The sequence below is a fragment of the Seriola aureovittata genome, chromosome 5 (genome assembly GCF_021018895.1).
Source record: "Seriola aureovittata isolate HTS-2021-v1 ecotype China chromosome 5, ASM2101889v1, whole genome shotgun sequence".
NCBI lineage: Eukaryota > Metazoa > Chordata > Actinopteri > Carangiformes > Carangidae > Seriola > Seriola aureovittata.
In genome coordinates this window covers 4,940,916-4,959,052 of record NC_079368.1, presented here as the reverse complement: position 1 = coordinate 4,959,052, position 18,137 = coordinate 4,940,916, and the positions used below count along the sequence as shown (strand labels likewise).

The 18,137-nt window shown below is 43.2% G+C and overlaps 1 protein-coding gene across 3 annotated transcripts in view; it reads left to right on the top strand.

Moving 5' to 3' along the window:
• The window catches only part of cux2b (cut-like homeobox 2b), an 87,682-nt gene extending 69,894 nt beyond the window's left edge, over nt 1-17,788 (top strand). For 2 of the 3 annotated variants that reach the window (XM_056376174.1, XM_056376176.1), the window contains exons 8-22: nt 222-288; nt 3,177-3,225; nt 3,918-4,022; nt 5,459-5,650; nt 5,785-5,843; nt 5,944-5,992; nt 6,235-6,334; nt 6,610-7,239; nt 8,776-8,877; nt 9,058-9,896; nt 12,194-12,359; nt 12,545-12,850; nt 13,111-13,299; nt 13,379-13,676; nt 13,860-17,788. In XM_056376174.1, the coding sequence (XP_056232149.1) occupies nt 222-288; nt 3,177-3,225; nt 3,918-4,022; nt 5,459-5,650; nt 5,785-5,843; nt 5,944-5,992; nt 6,235-6,334; nt 6,610-7,239; nt 8,776-8,877; nt 9,058-9,896; nt 12,194-12,359; nt 12,545-12,850; nt 13,111-13,299; nt 13,379-13,676; nt 13,860-14,673 (3,965 nt within the window). In that variant the 3' untranslated portion in view covers nt 14,674-17,788. The remainder of the gene's footprint in view (nt 1-221; nt 289-3,176; nt 3,226-3,917; nt 4,023-5,458; nt 5,651-5,784; nt 5,844-5,943; nt 5,993-6,234; nt 6,335-6,609; nt 7,240-8,775; nt 8,878-9,057; nt 9,897-12,193; nt 12,360-12,544; nt 12,851-13,110; nt 13,300-13,378; nt 13,677-13,859) is intronic. The other variant, XM_056376175.1, reaches the window with a different exon arrangement.
• The last annotated feature ends 349 nt before the right edge of the window (nt 17,789-18,137 follow it).

The window sequence follows — 18,137 nt, the reverse complement described above, 5'->3', positions numbered from 1 at the left end:
AATATCAGTTTTCAGTGCATCCATTGACTGTTACAAACGTCCCTGCAGTAGTTATGTTTCAACTAAATCTGACCTGTATTTTAAATATAGGAAAGGTATTAATGTATCTAGAAATTGGTAAATAAATCCAGCAATGTAGCTTTAAGGTCAAAGTTCATGTGTGTGTGTGTTTTTTTTTTTTAAAGTTAATATCTCACCTCGCTCCGTCTGCTTCTCCCCAGCTTTGAACACTGCACAGACGGAGCTGCTGGACCTGCGGTGTAAATACAACCAGGAGATGACAAAGAAGTAAGAGTCTACTTCAGATTTTACTTTGCACTTTACCACATATATCTGTCGAACTTCTATCAACCCCCCCCTTCCCCTCCCGAGTCACGGCGGCCATCCCTGCAGCCTTTCTCGCTGGTGCTCTTTGTAGCATTTCAAGTGCTGAAGCTGCTCCCCCTTATTTTGCCTGCATAAACTCATGTCCAGCGCAGAGCTGAGGAATGCCATTGTAAAGGCAGCGAGTGAGAGTGACTCAGCCACTAATGCAGGTCGATGAGAGAGGTCTGTGTTTGCCTTCACTGGCAGCTGGGCCTTGACAGCCCTCAAGAAGAATTGCTCCATTTAAAGATTGCTTCAGAAAACACTCTACCTTGTCCTGGTCTTTGAGCGCAATGTATCCACCGCACGCCTGAAATGAATCTGAGCTTGTATGAAGGATGTCGATAGACATTCAAAGCAAACACTCCTTTGTTTGGGTTGTGCTCCAGAGCACAGTCAGCCGCTGCTAATGGATTTTCTCCCAGGCTTAATCCATGGTGCAATTGAACTGATGTTTCTAGACCCACTGCCATCTATTTTGTTGGATTGGACACCTTTTCAGTTTGGTCTTACCTTTTCGCGTGCAGCAGCAGCAGCATTCAAAGACCATCTCTGGTCATATAGTTTGTGTGTGTGTGTGTTGTCCTGGTCAAATTCCTCCTGGCTGACAGTAGCACCACTGACCCCAGAGCTCTGGCTGCAGTTACCGTCCCTGACCCCGAGCCTCTGAACACCGGGCTGGCCTCTATTACTCTCACTGACTGTTTCCTCAATGTTGATAAGAAAGACTATTTGTCTGCTTCGGCTTGAGTAGCTGAGCAGGTAATCAATACAAAACATTTTCCGTACTGCACAAGTTCATTAAATGTGGAGCTGACACCTGTTAGTGTTTGTTGTCAGCAGGGCGCCATATATCCTGGCCTTATTGATGGGACGGGGCCATGAGCAAGACCCTCTGAAACCAGGGCTGCACCTCGCAGCACTGATGATCATTAATGCCAAGAATAGGTTTGGTCTGAGACTCAGTGTCTGACTGATTCCTCATCTCACTGTAGAAATATTGGAGGATTGTTTTCTGCTTCGGCCGCAGTGATTCTATTGGATTACTAATATTTAGTGTAATCGCACAGCCTGATGTGAGACTATAGGAGCAGCTGGGTGTAAACATGAAAGAAGGTGAAGGTTTGGCTGAATGTAGTTAGTTTAATCTGAATGAAAAAAGTCTAATATATTCTTTGAACATTTTTTCTTTTGGTGAAAAGGACTACTGTGTCCCGAAACTTGAGAAACCTATGTGCATATTTAAATCAATCACAGCATCCTCGTTAATTTATCCTTATCTACCTTTTGAAAATCAGGTCCCATGTGTGCAAAATGAAACTGTTGAACTTCAAACAAACCTCATGAATAATCCTGCTGAGTTCCTGTTTAAATTAGACTACTCTGATTGTTAGATGTATGGAGGCAAGTTGGAGTTCAACCTCAGAAGAGTTCTGAGGATACGAATCAGTACGAGCATATGAATTTACCACTCGGCCAATGAATGGGCAGGGCCGTAGCTGCAGCTGGGGACACGGGGATCATGTCATCTGTGTTGGTCTAGGTGTCTGGATTTCTACTGAATCTACCTTTACACCCACATTACACTTGGTGGGTGTTTAAGGCTGATTAAAATATTTTTAGGCTCAATATCTTAATAGGAATACTGGAGATTAAACCATTTTTAATGTGGATTTAACATTTCTCCACCTGAATATTCCTGTTCTAGTGAACAAGGCATTGAAACATTTTACAGAAATTAGAATTGAACAGTTAAATGAATGAATAAAAAGAATCAAATTATTATTATTTATTTATTTATTTTTTTGTCTGGTGAAATGTTCTGAATGGAGGGGTGGTTACGCTGCAGGAATGTGGACTCCTGACCTCATTGTTTCTAAAACTATGGCCACAGTTACGTGTTAATCATCAGTTTTTGTTCAGGCCAACAGAAGTGGTCATGATTGATATAAAGGTGGTGGACAAAACACGAGAAACCGCTCACAGCATGAAGAGAGTCAATGTGTGAGATTGTGGATTGTCTGTCTGAGCGTAGTGTAAGAGGAGATGTCTTAATTAGTAAAGTCCTTTAGCAGAACTATGTGATGATGTGATATCTGCGAATGTGGCTGAAACCTCATGCTTTAGAAAGTGAAAATCATGGTCTCCACACTGAACTCCTTTATTGTTAATCATAAATCAATTTGATTTCCAATTTACAAAATATACTTGTTACCATGGAGATGTTGACCATTCAGATGTTTTACAGGATTGTAAAACGTTGTTGGTGATTTCTCTCTATCAGACATGATGCTGTTTTAGTGACCAAGCATAGATACTTATTGTTATAAAAAACAACAGCTGCACAGTGCTGTACAAGTGAAACTCCATTTCAAGTGAAAATACATTCAGAGTATTTTACATGGGGTTTGTATAGATCCCAATTAGCTATGTAAATTTCCCTGCATGTTATGACAGCTGCAGTAAAGCTATAGTGGGTGCTTCATTGCCTCCCAAACATGTACAGAAGTACGACACAGTGTAGTACTTTTGCCATTTTTTATATTTGGTTGAAATCAGTTATTATAGGTCATTTTTCCTGTCACAGCTGGCTGGTTTGGTTTAAGCCCTAAAACTCACTGTATTCGAGTTGCGTAAATATATATGGAGAAAATAACATCTTGTAGAAGCTACTTTAAGCCATTTAAGAAGTGGTCATGTTTCAGCTTCATTTTGGGATGGATCGTGTAATTAACAATCATTGGGGCTGATTTTGTAAGAATGTGTTCTCAGTAATCCTGGGTGTCTCTGTCTCGACGTCTGTGTTCCAGGACAGGGGAGGTCGACGCCATCATGGCCAATCTTGAGAAAGCAAACCAGGTGAGTACAGTCTTCTTCTGCACCTCTCTGATTGAGATGCTCCTTCGTTAAGGTAATCACTCCTGTAATCAAGCCTCGGCTTTAATTAGACACCCTCCGTCCTGTGTCCCCCCCCCCCCCATTCCTCCCCCCTTACACCTCCCCTCCCCTGAGTATGTGATTAGCGAGTGTAAACCTGAGCCCCTGTCGGTGGGCGCGCTCTGGCAGCACGGCTCCACTCAGCAGAGAACAGGAGACTGCCGTGCACGATTGATGCCGGAGCGGCGAACGCCGGGGTTCTTAGTTATCTCATTGCCTTGATTGCTTCCTATCCTGGTGATGCCTCTTTTCTTCTGCTCCTTTCTTCTCCCCTCTGCTTTTCTCTCTCACACTCTTTTTCTCACTCTGCTGCTCTCTGCCAGCAGCTCCCAGATAAATGTTCTCAAAATGAATCATTAATTAGCAGGCCGGGTGTGACAGAGCAGGTAAACAGTTTGGGGAATAAAGTGGGCCGACTAAACAGTCCCCTCAGCAGAAAAAACCTGAGGCCGCTCGGGGGCCCCTGATCAGATTTTGCTCAGTTTTAAAATTTCAGAGAAAGGGTGCCTCCTTTGATTTATGTATATGCTCTCATCTTGATCACCTCATCAGCCAATTGGTGTGGCTGGTGCATGAAAACTGTAACTCTTGTGATGCTCTGTGTCTGTGCACAGAGAGCGGAGATGGCTCAGAGGGAAGTGGAGAGGCTAAAGGAGCAGTTAGCCAGTGGCCAGAGCGCCACCACAGGGAGCTGCCATCCAGCAGAGGGCACTAGCAGGGTAAGGATACTGTGACGTCATGTGTGAAGTACCTGTTTACTGGGATGTAACAGTTAGCTCTCGTGTAGTAATTGAGTTCAGTTTACTGTACTGGCGTTCTTCCATTAGACGCTACTTTGCTCCACCACGTTTCATGGAAACATATTGTTCTTTTTACTCCACTACAATTATTAAACAGCTATAATACACATGCATGTGTATGTATGTGTATATATACATATGTGTGTGCGTGTGTGTGTGTGTGTGTGTGTGTGTGTGTGTCTGTGTGTGTGTGCGCGTGTGTGTGTGTGTGCGCGTGTGTATATGAGTGTGTATATATATATATATATATATATATACGTGTGTGTGTATATATGTATACTAGTTACTTTGCAAATTTAACTTACAAATGGATTTTAAACACAAAACATATGAACAATTTCAAAATGTTATGCATGTTAATAATAACGCACCCAACAGCATGTAACGCAGCTCCAGTAGCTCCCTGACGACCAGCTACAATATTAAAGTTCTGCTTACATTTTGTGAAGCATATTTTTTTAATCGTGATGCTACTTTACTTTTTAAGTAAAGGATCTTTAAACACCACTATGATGCTTTTTTACTTCTCGGATACCAAGTCATTGTTGCCTTGGTAATTTGTGGTTTACTTCCCAAAGATAACCTGTTAGTCAACACTGCATTTGCCTCTGTGATGTCTTTTCCCTCAGATTTTCTTTCAAAGTTGAAGTTGCTATAGGTGATGCCCTTCTCCTTATCAGACGATCGAAAATACAAGTTATTCTTAGATGGAGACGTTATTCATGGAGCTATATGCGCATTGCTCCACATATGCAAAAAAACTACATCAAAATTAATTAAATAACAGCAACATCCATTACCCAGTATTGAACAAGAAATATGGACAAATACATAAACAAACTCTGGAAAATTTACAGTAACTGTATCAATTATAATGTTTAAACATTTAACAAGTGTTGATATTATGTTTTAGAAATTGACAGTACCTTTTACTTACTGTATTTCTATCCTCATCAAAACAATGACAAACTAATATATAAAGATGTCACTTTGGTCACTTGTCAGACAGTACAAGGTCTGAAAACACAATCATGAAATTTGTAAATTATGACCTGCACACCAAAATTTAGACAGACATTTGTTCTATACAAACTGTCAAATTCCACAACCTGTGCAGAGGTTTTAATTGGTATAGAAATATTTGATCTAATACCTAATTATCAGATCCAATCACATGAATGAAAATATAGTGTTGATTGTTACCTCATCATCTTTGTCAAAGTCAAATTCTCCCCACACTGCAGAGATTGTGTTTCACTGGCTGCCCTCTTACGTTTTCTCTCCTCCTCGCTCCCTTCATCACTTTTTTTCTTCCCTCTCACACCCCTCATCACGTCTCCTTCTCACCCCGTCAGGAGAAGAACGAGAAGGGAGAGGTGTTGCCCTCCCAGTTGGAGGCCGCCTTGCTGGCTAAAGACCGCGAAATCCTTCGTCTTCTTGAAAACATTCAGCGGCTGCAGTTCACACTACAGGAAGTTCAGGAGACGTCGGCCAATCAGATCCTGGAGCTGGAACGCCAGCTGGCCTATAAAACAGAAGCTATTGAGGTGAGCGGTTCTAACACATGAGAAGTGACAGCACATGACAAACACTTCCTCGGTCCTCAGCTGCTCTGATAATTAACAATACGCTAATTAATATGAAGTAAAACATGCTTCTTCTTCTTCTTCTTCCATTTCAGAGATTAGAAGCTAAACTGCAATCCCAGATCGACTATGAAGAGATTAAAACTGAACTCAGGTGATAATTTGTTGTAGAGTGAATGTGCAACTCATTCATAAAAATATGACTTTCAATCCAAAAACCTTGACTTTCTGTGCATGTTTGTTTCTCTCTGCAGTATCCTAAAGGTAATGAAGCTGGCCTCGGCAAATGGCAGCTCTTCTCAGGTACGCATGCTCCTGCACCACCTCATTGTTCACGCAGCAGGTTTAAACACACAAGTCTCCTTTTTTGGCAAATAGGAGTTTTGGTTTCTTCTTAATGTTCTCTCGGTGTCAGGGAAGAAAAACTACAGCAGTGCCATTGAATGCTTCAGTGATCGTCATCCATTATAAGGTTATCTGCAGCTGCTGTAATTGATTAATCGAAAATTAACAGCTCTTGTGTGCGTGTGTGTTTGTGTGTATAGGAGTCTGCCAAGGCTGCAGAGGCTCTTCTGCTGGATAAAGAGGCCTTTCTTCCATCTCACAAGTACCTGGTGGATAAGGCTCGGATTTTGCACAGCAATGGTAAAATAAATGTCTCTTATGTTTCAGGTTCTGTCTATAACTCCCAAGTTTAAATAGTTTAAATTTCAAGGTTGTGGGTTTCAAGAGGTAGCGAGTTTTGTCATCTTCTAAAAACTCCCCGTAGCTCGCTGATTACTTGGTGCTCATTGGTCAGGCTCAATCGATTTCTGGAGTCAATGTTTTTCAGAGTCAAGTCTCTTTGCATAAACTGACCCTGCATGTTGCAGTCTGGGTTTTGCAGGGCTAGAGAATGAGAATGTGTTTTCTCTCACCAGATGATGACCAGTCTGAGGATGCAGGAAGGGAGACAGGCAGACCGCCCGGCTCCCACTCATCCTCCTCTCAGGTGGACGGCCGAGCCTCCCCCAGCCCTGGCCCCCCCACCCTAGACAGCTCCTCCTCCAGCCACGATCTCCCCCGTCCCTTCTCGGTGTCCCCGTGCTCCGGGGACCGACTGTCAGGAGACCACATCCTTCACAAGCAGCTCCTCTCCCCACACTTTAAAAAGGAGGGCCTCATGGCTTTTCCCACCGCCCTCTATGCAGCCAAAGTTGCCCTCATGTCAGCGACTCAAGGGTCTGCGGGGGCAGGCAGCGTTGATGCTGGCTTGCCCAGCGACCAGTCAGAAAGCGGCAGCTCAACCGCAGGAGATGAGGACCAACTGGACACGGCCGAGATCGCCTTCCAGGTGAAGGAGCAGCTGCTCAAGCATAACATTGGCCAGCGTGTGTTTGGCCACTATGTGCTGGGCCTCTCCCAGGGCTCGGTCAGTGAGATCCTGGCAAGACCCAAACCCTGGAGGAAGCTGACTGTGAAAGGCAAAGAACCTTTTATTAAGATGAAGCAGTTCCTGTCTGATGAACAGAACATCCTGGCACTTCGAACCATCCAGGTCCGCCAGAGAGGTGAGTGGGAGAGACAGTGACAGGACAGGGGATGTGCAGCACAGACCAAAAGGGGAAGTAGCATGAGTTGACAAGTTGCTCAGATTTGAAACAAGTCTTCTTTTTTAACAGCATTTTCTAAACCACTGGCTTGGAATTGAAAGCCGGTGTGAATTAAGTGTCTGTGAAGTGTCATTCACATTCATCCACTGCCTTCATCTGCAATGACAGTTAAAGCAAAAGGCTGGAGATATTTTACATTTTTCTTATTGTCAACAAAATCCCCCCAAAAAATCAAAACCATCCATGAATTTATCCGACTAACATGTAAAACCTCTGTGGACAAAGCCTGACGTATCTTACTCCTCTGTGACATGAAGTCTAAAAACTGGTTTGAACCATCAAAGAGAAATGATTTGTATTTGGCAAGATGGATGAAATGGATTATATACTGTGTATGTTGGAGTAGTAAGCGTGATTGTTCTTGTGCCACTTTCCACTATCATTTACCCTTTTCCTTTAGTTGTATGCTTTGTGTAAAATATGTTAAAAATGCTCAGCAAAGCAAAGCTCAGTAAAGACTGTCCATAATATATAGTGGTTGTTATATAGCTGACACGTTGCCCGGCAACAGTGTTTTTTTTTCTTCTGTTGTCATTGACATAAAAAAGATTTTCTAATATATTTTGAATATTTGAAAAACACAAACATCAGTGTGAATACCAGAGCACTGGGTAACATGTTCCTTCATCGCCATGAACATTTACCATTTTGAGTAAAAAAAAAAAACACTACAGTGCCCAGCAGGAAATTATTGACTTTTTTTAAAAATGAAACTCTACATTTATCACACCATTAAAAAAAAAAAAAAAAACAGAATTATATCTTCAGTAGGAATGAATGGACTTGGTTTTTGTTGACAAGAAGAAAAATAAAGAATAGCGCCGGCCTTGTGCTTTAAGTAGAGCAGGTTAAAGAGAATCAGCAAGTAGTTCAGTAAAAACCAATGGTCATCAACAACCAACGATTAAGGTAACTTCAGCCCTCACCTTTGTGTGGTCTTGAAAATAATGGTTTGAATAACCTGGTTAAACTGGTGTCACCATATTTGTCCAAAGCTGCACAAATAAGAAACAAGATGTTTAAAAAAAAATCTTTTGAGAGTGTTTAAGGCATTCGGGAGTATATGAAGCTGTGATGTACCAGTAACCTTTCTGAGCGGCCGTAATCACGCCGTCTTGTTTTGGTGGCTTAGCTCTTGGACCTGTGTGCGTTTAAACCTTCTAATCTACTTGGACCTCATCCTTGACTCTTCTCGGCTTCCTCTGCCATGTTTGTAGTGTTACTTTTAAACTTTGTTTTCTCCCTAGATTCACAGCTTTTGAAAGTTGAGCTTCCCGTATACTGCAACCTCAGACAGCACGCGCTCAAAGGCAGCCATTGATCTACCAGTCAAAAGCAAAGCCTTGGAACTGCTCTCTGATCAACCATCCCACTCACCCCCCTCCTCTCTCCTCTCGCTCTATCTCTATCTCTTTCTGTTACCCTCTGTGGCAGGGAGCATCACTCCGCGCATCCGAACTCCTGAAACTGGGTCAGACGACGCCATTAGGAATATCCTGGAGCAGGCCAAGAAAGAGATCCAGTCCCAGAGGGGAGGTGAGGATGGAGCTGTGAATCATAAGTCATAGCTGAAAGCCATATTGATTTATTTAATTTTTTTAATTGATAGTGATGTTCAGTTTTTATTAACCATTTTGATCACTACTTCAATGCATCTGAAGTGGAAAGGTGATTTGAGTGCTGATCAGTGTCAACATGTGGGTCTTTCTTAATCAGGTGACGGCAAGTCGTCTCTGAGCAGCTCATCAGGCAGAAGCAGTAACGGAGCAGGCAGCAGCTCTGATGAAACCATAAAGAACATCCTAGAACAGGCCAGGAGGGAGATGGAGGCCCAGCAGCATGCCCTGATGGAGATGGAGGCCTGTGGGAGGGCCTCGACTGCCAGTTCTGGAGCACAGGTGGAACGTCTGGGGCCCCCAGAGCGCTCCAGGGGCCTGCCTTTACCCATCTCCATCAAACAGGAGGAAGGTGGCTGTGTTACCGTGTGCATGGCCAACCCCATCAGCAGCCCCCAAACACCCCTCAGTGTGCTCTCCCCGGCCGCCTTCGTCCAGAACATCATCCGTAAAGTCAAGTCAGAGATCGGTGAGGCGGGCACCTACTTCGATCAGCACTGGTCACAGGAGCGGGGGTCGATTGGGCTCAGTGGCGGAGGTAGCTCTCTGCCCTTCAATTCGGTCTCTCCTTCCTTGTCTTCCTCCTCCTCTGGGCCCTCCGCCTTGCCCCGGCCATGGCCCCGTCTGGAGAACGGCGAGTGTCTCCCCAACAGCGAAGAGGCCTCCGCTGCCGAGGACGAGCTGGGGCTCGGCCGGCCAGTGGAGGTGAAGGTGGAGTCAGACACGTCTATAAGCGGCGAGTCCCCAGGACCTGGCCCGGGACGTCTATCCTACTACCCAGCGTACATTCCCCGCGCCCTCAAGCCCACCGTGCCGCCGCTGACTCCAGAGCAGTACGAGATGTACATGTACCGAGAGGTGGACACCATCGAGCTGACCAGGCAGGTGAAGGAGAAGCTGGCAAAGAACGGCATCTGTCAGAGGATCTTTGGAGAAAAGGTCAGATGTTGCTCTTTCATATTAACACGCACTCCAAAACAAACAGCCTGTCGATGCTGGAATCGTTCCTTACAGTGAGAAATAAGAGAGATGAGAATATAGATGCATCATATATACGAGTGACAGTGTTTGTGACTATACCAAATAAGTATCCGCCACCTTCCTGTTTTCCTGTATCATCCCACGTATAGTTTCAGATCTTAAGACAATGTGAAACATTAAACTAAAATAACCTAAGTAAACACATAAAACATTTTCATTATTTCAGTAAATAAAGTAGCCTAATCAACCATTCAAATCATCGTGGTGAAAAAGTAATTGGCTCTTTAAAAAGGTAATAACAGGTCCCACCACTTCTGCAGCAATAACTGCAGCCCGAAGCTTCTTGTAATTTCATAATAGTGTTTCACATCACCTGCTCTTTATGGAGAAAGATACATTTGTAGGCTTTCTTGTGCGCCGGCTGCTTCAGTCCCATGACTGCATCGCTGAGTTCAAGTCAAGATGTTGTCAAGGCCACTCTAAAACTTTAATTTTTGTTTTCAGCCTTTCAGATCTATTAGCTCTTGGGCAGATGACTGGACTCATCCCTTTTAGAAGTGTTTGGCACTGAGCAGAGGTCATGTTTCCCATATCCCAACACTGCCACACTACAGCCTTCACATTTAACTGTTGCTTCTGGTACAGCTCGGCAGAGGTATCCCAGCCCTATAGAAAATTGCTGTAAGAGTAAAATGCTGTATTTGCTTTACACCACGTATATTAGAACCTATGTCATCTGAGATGTTCCGCTTTTTACTATTCTCTGCACAGAACATAATCCTAAAAGCTTTCATGTGCTTCTCTGTAAATGTGAGAGAGCTATTTTTCACATCTCTTTCTTATTGTGGAGAGCCATCAACACCGGACAGTGTTGATAGCTGAGAGTTGGATGTTTAGCCGTGATCCTTTATGACTTCCTGGATGAGTTGTAGCTGCTCTCTTGGAGAGCCTTTGGGAGGCTGACCACATGTTTTACCATCCCACAGTATCCTCCATGTAGACATCCGTCCCTGTGGTTTGGTGGTTTTGTGAGCAGATTTCAACAGCTCTTCTCTTCTGGAATTTCCTTTGTGGCACAATGTGCTTGTATGAATTTAATGGTGATTAGTTGCTGTGGTGAGATTGATGGTGAGATTCGTTATAAGTGTTGAACTGTGTCTTTGTTCAAACATCTGCATCGAGTTCTCAGCAGAATGTGGTTGATTGAGTAACGAAGAGCAAACACTTTTTAAAGTCAGTGTCAGTTAAGTTTGTTCCTTAAATTAATGAAGTCAAGGAAAGAAGATATTAATGTTCATAAGATATAATATAGGTTCCATGTTGATCTATGACCACACATATTTTATAGTAAATTACATCAAAGTCAATCATCAGTACAAATCATAACGTGACGGTTTGAAATGATCAGTGGATAAGCTCTTAATCACCTCCATGAAATGTGCTGCAAGTCGAACTTAAATGCTGTTTTAGAGCAAAGTCAACATAAACATTTATAGTGTGTTGCTTCCCTCTAGTGGCTGTTTGCTGAAAGTGTATCAATGAGGCCGTGACTGCGGTTGAAAAGTCTTTTTTTTTTTTTTTTTTTCTTCTTAGGAAGGTTGCTAACCGAGTTAAATGACCCGGAAGTATCTAAGTGACAGCGATGATAAGAGCTGGTCCAATTCTCTAATTAATAAGGAAAGGAGCTTCAGTGCTTCCTATCTTATCGCCTTTAGTATAGGAAAAACTGGACCTTCCGTTACAAAAGAAAAGGAGAAAATGCCTTCCCACAATTCCTTGCTGCACCAACATTTCACCACGGCAGACCCACGTAAATGTAGAAACATCACAGCACCTATTCTACACTTGTGACACGATCCGAAACCTATGGAAATCCTTGTGGGACTGGCTGAGCTCCAAATCCATAAATATAGAATTCTTCATCCATATGTTATAAATAAAGTTAGTTTAAAAAAATCCCAGTGTAAGTGCAGTCAGATTCTCTCAACACTGCGATTGTCTTTTCCTAAGTCCTTATAAATTCTCCTTCACATCTTTCCTTGACCATCTTTCCATCGAGGTCGAGGAAACGTGGTGAGGAAAGGAGATTATTTAGACTTTTCGACCGCCGACTATATGTCAGAAGGATTTCCCTCTTTCAGGATAATAACATGGAAAACCAGTCATGTGCCATTTATACATTAATTGTCTGTAATGGTACATATAGTTTTTTTTAGTCACGATATAATGTATTAACCCGTGATTGTATGGCACAGGTGCTGGGGCTTTCTCAGGGCAGCGTGAGCGACATGCTGTCTCGGCCCAAACCCTGGAGCAAACTGACCCAGAAAGGCAGGGAGCCCTTCATCCGCATGCAGCTGTGGTTACTGGACCAGCTAGGCCAGAGCCTCAACCAGAACCCAAACCAGGGCCATGCTCAGGGTAAGACTGCAGTTTGTAACGTACACTCACCTCCACAGGAATGGACAAGCAGGAATCCTCCTTAAGATGCTGCATTACCAAAATACAACATTTGAAAAACAACAATTGAAACAATTCACAGCAGTAGCTCACTCTGCATACAGCAGGACTTCTTATTGTTTTTCTGTGTTGCCTCCCGCCTCCAGATAAAAGCCCAGTGACCACCCAATCCTCACCCTCCCCGCCCCCCAGCCCAGCGGAAAGCCACTCAAGTCCACTGGTTGAGCCTGTCAGTCTCTCCCTGGAGAGCAGCAAAGAGAACCAGCAGCCTGAGAGCCTCGGGCTGGGGCTGCCCCCCCACTCAGAGGGAGGGAAATCCACTCCCAGCCTCATGGCCCTGCATCAGCCGACAAACCCACTGGGCATCCAGGAGTTGGTGGCCATGTCTCCTGAGCTGGACACCTATGCCATCACCAAGAAGGTCAAGGAGGTGCTAACAGACAACAACCTAGGTGTGTATGAGTTCACACTGTGGGGTTAAGCTGACACTCCAGACACAACAGACAGACACAACTCCTACGGACAAATTCAAATACAAAGGTGCTTTATTGGCCAGAAAGTTTCACAATGTTGCCAAAGCATCAAAATACAATTTAGCCAAGTAAACAATAACAGAACACCGTCAAGGTCAACATGCATATACATTTATTGATGTTAATTATATATTTACAGTTGTGACATGTTGATATGCAGTGCTTTTGTCTCCTCACAGGCCAACGTCTTTTCGGGGAAACCATCCTGGGTCTGACTCAGGGTTCTGTGTCGGACCTGCTCTCCAGGCCCAAACCTTGGCACAAACTCAGCCTGAAGGGCAGGGAGCCGTTTGTCCGCATGCAGCTGTGGCTCAATGATCCGCACAATGTGGACAAGCTGAGGGCTATGAAGAAGATGGAGAAGAAAGGTGTGTATAGTAATGATAGTAATAATCTTTAAATACAGGTTTGATAAATTGTTGGTGTTTTGTAATTCCTTTAAGCCAGATCTGACTGTCTCCCCTCTAGCCTATCTGAAAAGGAGGTATGGGCTGCTGAGCACCGGCTCGGACAGCGACTCACCCAGTACTCGCTCCGAGTGTGTGAGTCCAGCCTTGGTCTCTCTGGACCTGTGCCCCTACAGCCAGGTCAAGAAGCCTCGGGTGGTGCTGGGAGCTGAGGAGAAAGAAGCCCTGAGGAAGGCCTACCTGCTGGAGCCCTACCCTTCTCAGAACACCATCGAGATGCTGGCCTCCCAGCTCAACCTCAAAACCAACACTGTCATCAACTGGTTCCACAACTACAGGCCAGTGCAATGACCTTTGTGACCTTTGCTAATGGCTGCCTCTGCTGTTTTCTATACTTCTATACACTTACTTTAAGCTGAAGCTGAATGCCTGAAATGTAAACAGGAAAAGTAAATTTAAATCTCCTGACACTCAAGTGTTTGCCTTTAAGTGCCTGTCTAACGAGCAGTGTTTGTGTGCAGGTCCAGGATGCGACGGGAGGTGCTGATGGAGGGTCTGCCAGACAATGACACAGATGCTGAGCACCACAGCTACTCACCCTCAGTGACGCGGAGCCCCCACTCTGATGGAGAGGAGAGGAGGCTGCAGAAGCCCTCAGGACACATCCACTCCAGCCTTCCTCTTAACGCCAACACCGCACTGCCTCATGTCAAACAGGAGGCAGTAGACAGGGAAGACGAGGGGGAGGAGGGAAAGGAGGGCTCCATTAAACAGTCGAGAGTTCAGTGTTTTTCCACAGCAGTACAATTCCCACAGCTGAAAACTGAGCACGAGGACTCCATCGCTGGCTGTCGTGAGACCCATTTGGCCGGTCAGAGCCTGAGGCACGACGAGGGGATGAGCAGCCAAGCTCAAGGGCTGTACCCTGGTGCAGTGTCCATAGATGGACCCCAAAGAGCCAATCAGTCCAGGCACGAGGGGGAAGACGCAGGAAAGTCACCTGTTGACCCGGTCAGCTTCAAGGCTTCGTCAGAGCCCTGCCGCAGCAGCCTGGAAGTCTCCCTGAACTCCCCCTCTGCTGCATCCTCACCCGGCCTCATGATGTCAGTCTCCCCCGTCCCTTCTTCCTCTGCTCCCATATCGCCCTCGCTGCCCAACCCGCCCTCAACGAGCACCAATCACAGCCTGGACCCTAACCAGATCCCTCCCTTCCAAAGCCCCAAACTCAACAGAAGCACTCAGAGACGCAATGAGAAAATGGCCAACCTCAATAACATCATCCACAGGTTAGAGAGAGCAGCCAATCGAGAAGAAACACTGGAATGGGAGTTCTAAGCCCCCCTTTTACCTGTATCTAGTCCTGATGACCCTCGCGGCACACAGGAGCGTCTCAGATAGAATCTTCCTGAAGACTTTGAACGGAGCCTGGCTCCTGAAGGCCTGTCCTCTCAGACTGATAACTCATAGGAAACGGGAACACAGAGCTGAACACGAGGCTGAATTCCCTGCAAGAACTAAAAAGTTGAAAAAAAAAAAAGGTTTATAAATGTGTATTTGTTTTTTTGTTTTTGTTTTTGATAATGCATACTACTTTGAAATATATGTGACAGCATTAGCTGTTGTTTTACCTTTTGGACTTGACATGAAGACTTTTGCAGCTATGGTGTCATAAAATGTACACTGAAGTTCTGTAGATTGCCACTGGGTGAGATTAAAAAAGACCCCTGTCTTAAGCCATTAAAAGCACTATAACTATTTGAAAAGAGACATTGACCAAATTTGCTACTTTTTGAATAGCAATTTTTCAGATTTTGTCTGTAAGACTGGACAGTTTAAGTCAAGTAACATGAAATCCTATTACTGACTGAGGGATAGTCCTTTAAGACTCTAAATATTCAACATCTTGTATGTACTTAGTTTCTTGGTGATATGTTTTGAAATATTTGTAACTCACACGTATAAAATGTGGTTGTACATGTTATAGAATTGTCTGCAATAGCCTTCTCTAAACCTGATGTAGCATGGTACTCACCTGACCCTGTTATCCTCTGTAGTTAGTCACCTGTGATTATACTTGAGCGAAAACAAGAGAAAAAAAGTTGAAAACCCTGCAAAAAATAAGAAAAAAGTAAACGTTAAATCTAATAAGTAGAGTACTTTTAGTGTTTTTGTTTTCTTTTTTTGAATAATCCTTGAGGTTTACAGTTTAGGGCCCTTGTGCTTTTGGTAGTAAGTGAAACATTCACTACACATGAGCACAGTTTACACAATTACTTTCAGACTTACCTCTCTGACCCTCTTAAGGCACTGGTTCTCAGACTGTAACGGGCCAAGACACAGGACACCTGTTTTACCTCAGATTATGTTGATGCACATCATGCTATGACCATGCGTTTCATTCTTATACATGAACATGACCCACGATTATTTGAATCAATGGAGGGAAAGTACTTGTATCACGCCTCAGACGTGCAGAGATCAAATGCGAGTTTTAAGGAGTAAAATCTGTCTTTTACAAAGAAAATGCTGCTGTTTGAAGACATAATAATTCCTGTGTATTGTGCTCCTCCTCACTTGATTGGGTGCACTTTCTCAAAATGTGTCAAGTACTGTAGCTAGAATAATATGTACTTGATCAAACACCTCAAGCTCTGTGTACTGAGATGGTGTTCAGCTGGGCAGTGTGATAAGAAACGGTTGCCAGGAATGACACTTGATACACACAGTATGACCTCTCATCAACATGAAAACATTCAATCTGTAAGTAGGATATATTCAAGGACACAAAAAGCTACAGGTATCCCCTCATATTATCTTTGACCACTTGTGTATTGTGTCTGTAGAAGTTTCTTTGTCATGCTTGCGAGATGTTCTTTATGTATTTTTCCTCTATTTTATACTCAGAACAGTTAACTAGATATTCAATACCTCGTGTATGAACTACTTACGGCACTTAGATTTTGATAATTGTGAGGACTCAAGAAAATTTCAAATATCAACATTATCCTAACTTAGTGTCCACAAGTCTTTGCCTTTACTGTATCGTTGAAGTTGGTAGTAAACACTTGCACATGTCTACATAGTTCAGAGGACTTGGATTGTATTATGTAGAGATATATATTACACATTTACTAAAAAAAAAAATATCTTACATTCTTGGAACAAAATGTGCTGATTATATTGAAATAGAGTGTACAGATTTAATAAACCAAACCCATTCAAGCCAGTTCTGGTCTGGCAAGCTTGCCCACGTTTTAGACCTTCTCTCAGGGTAGTCTTGCTTTTTAAAGCTTTACTGAAACAGTTGCTCTCATCAGTGGTGGTGACTATGATAAACATTATGTGGTGTAGAGAATGACTCCATTATATATTAAATGGGCCTGTGGAAGTTGTAAGTATACGGGAAATGCAACTTTCACAGAAAGCAGTGGTTTGGTGGAGAGTTGTTGCTGTTTTGTAATTCATTACACAGACGTGTCAAAGTACAGTGTAGATTGGAACTACCAGGATGAGGCTAATGGGTTGCATTTTCAAGATCAGTAGACTGCTCTCTAAGATACTGTTCTTGTTTTCTCTCGGAGCCACAGAAGATTTTTCTCTGGTTTTCGTACCACCATTTTTTGTGCATAATATACTGTATGATTAGAAGTGACATTTCTTTCATTGAAATTTCATTGTCTTTCATGGTAACATGGGCATATGATTGAAAAAGAAATGTATTTACCCAGACCATTATCTCTTCATGTAAAGCTCATCTCATTGTTTTGCATGCAAAACCATTCTGGTCACATGACAAGGGATAGACTGCGTTTTTGTGTTGTTGTTCTTGCACAGGGACATTGACTCAGCACTTAAAGTCTTTTTACATTAGTGAAGTCCATGCATGATGCAGCTGATAAATTTGGCTCTCACAAAGCCATCATGAATCCAGTCAAATCAAAACCCAAAAACGACCCAGTAAACATTACTTCCAGGTAAATATTTAAATCAAGATTATTTTGTGCCATATCGTATGCCTCATGCATTATCCTCACAGGACAAATGCCTTGCGGTAATGTGTGATCTAAGAGGGGTGTGGGCCGTTTTGTCACCAGGTTCAGAAAAAAGCAAAGCTTTTTGTAATAGCCCTACACATTAGATGGTTTTATTTTATAATTGACATTTGTCACTAAATATTGAGGTAATTGGTCAGCAAAATTTGAATGATTGCATTCAGAGTTGTTAGTAAAGAAACCACTTTACAATCTGACACTAAGGGTTTGTCACAAAGAAAATATTTCATTTGAAAGTCAGCTGTGAGCCAATAAAGAGAAGTGTCCTGCAGGCTTGAATATCTGTCTAAAGCCTCACGTCAGGCTATTAAATGTTTAAGAATGGACAAAAGTATGCCAAGCGTCTTGGAATTGAATTTGCATATGTAAGCCATCATTCAATACATAATTGTTTAAGACCCTGCTGTGTTGTGTTTTTATTTCTTTATGGTGAGGAATGACCACCCTTGGAGGTCAGCCACATGTACACACACTACAGATAAATTAATGCAAACAAATTCATAAACGTACTGTAATGTGTATTGTATGAATCCAAAACAGCGCTTGTTATAATCTTAACTATCTGGAACACTTAGTCATTTTCACATTTGCTTCATTAGCTGCTTTTCGATCATTCATGTCCATTATATTCAGTAATTACATCAGTTATTCGGGCAGCCTACGGCGCACTGTTTACATGATAGTACCGCGTGGTGTGTATGAGCCCCTCCCCCGCCTAGAGTACCGCTCTGACGCAATGACGTCACA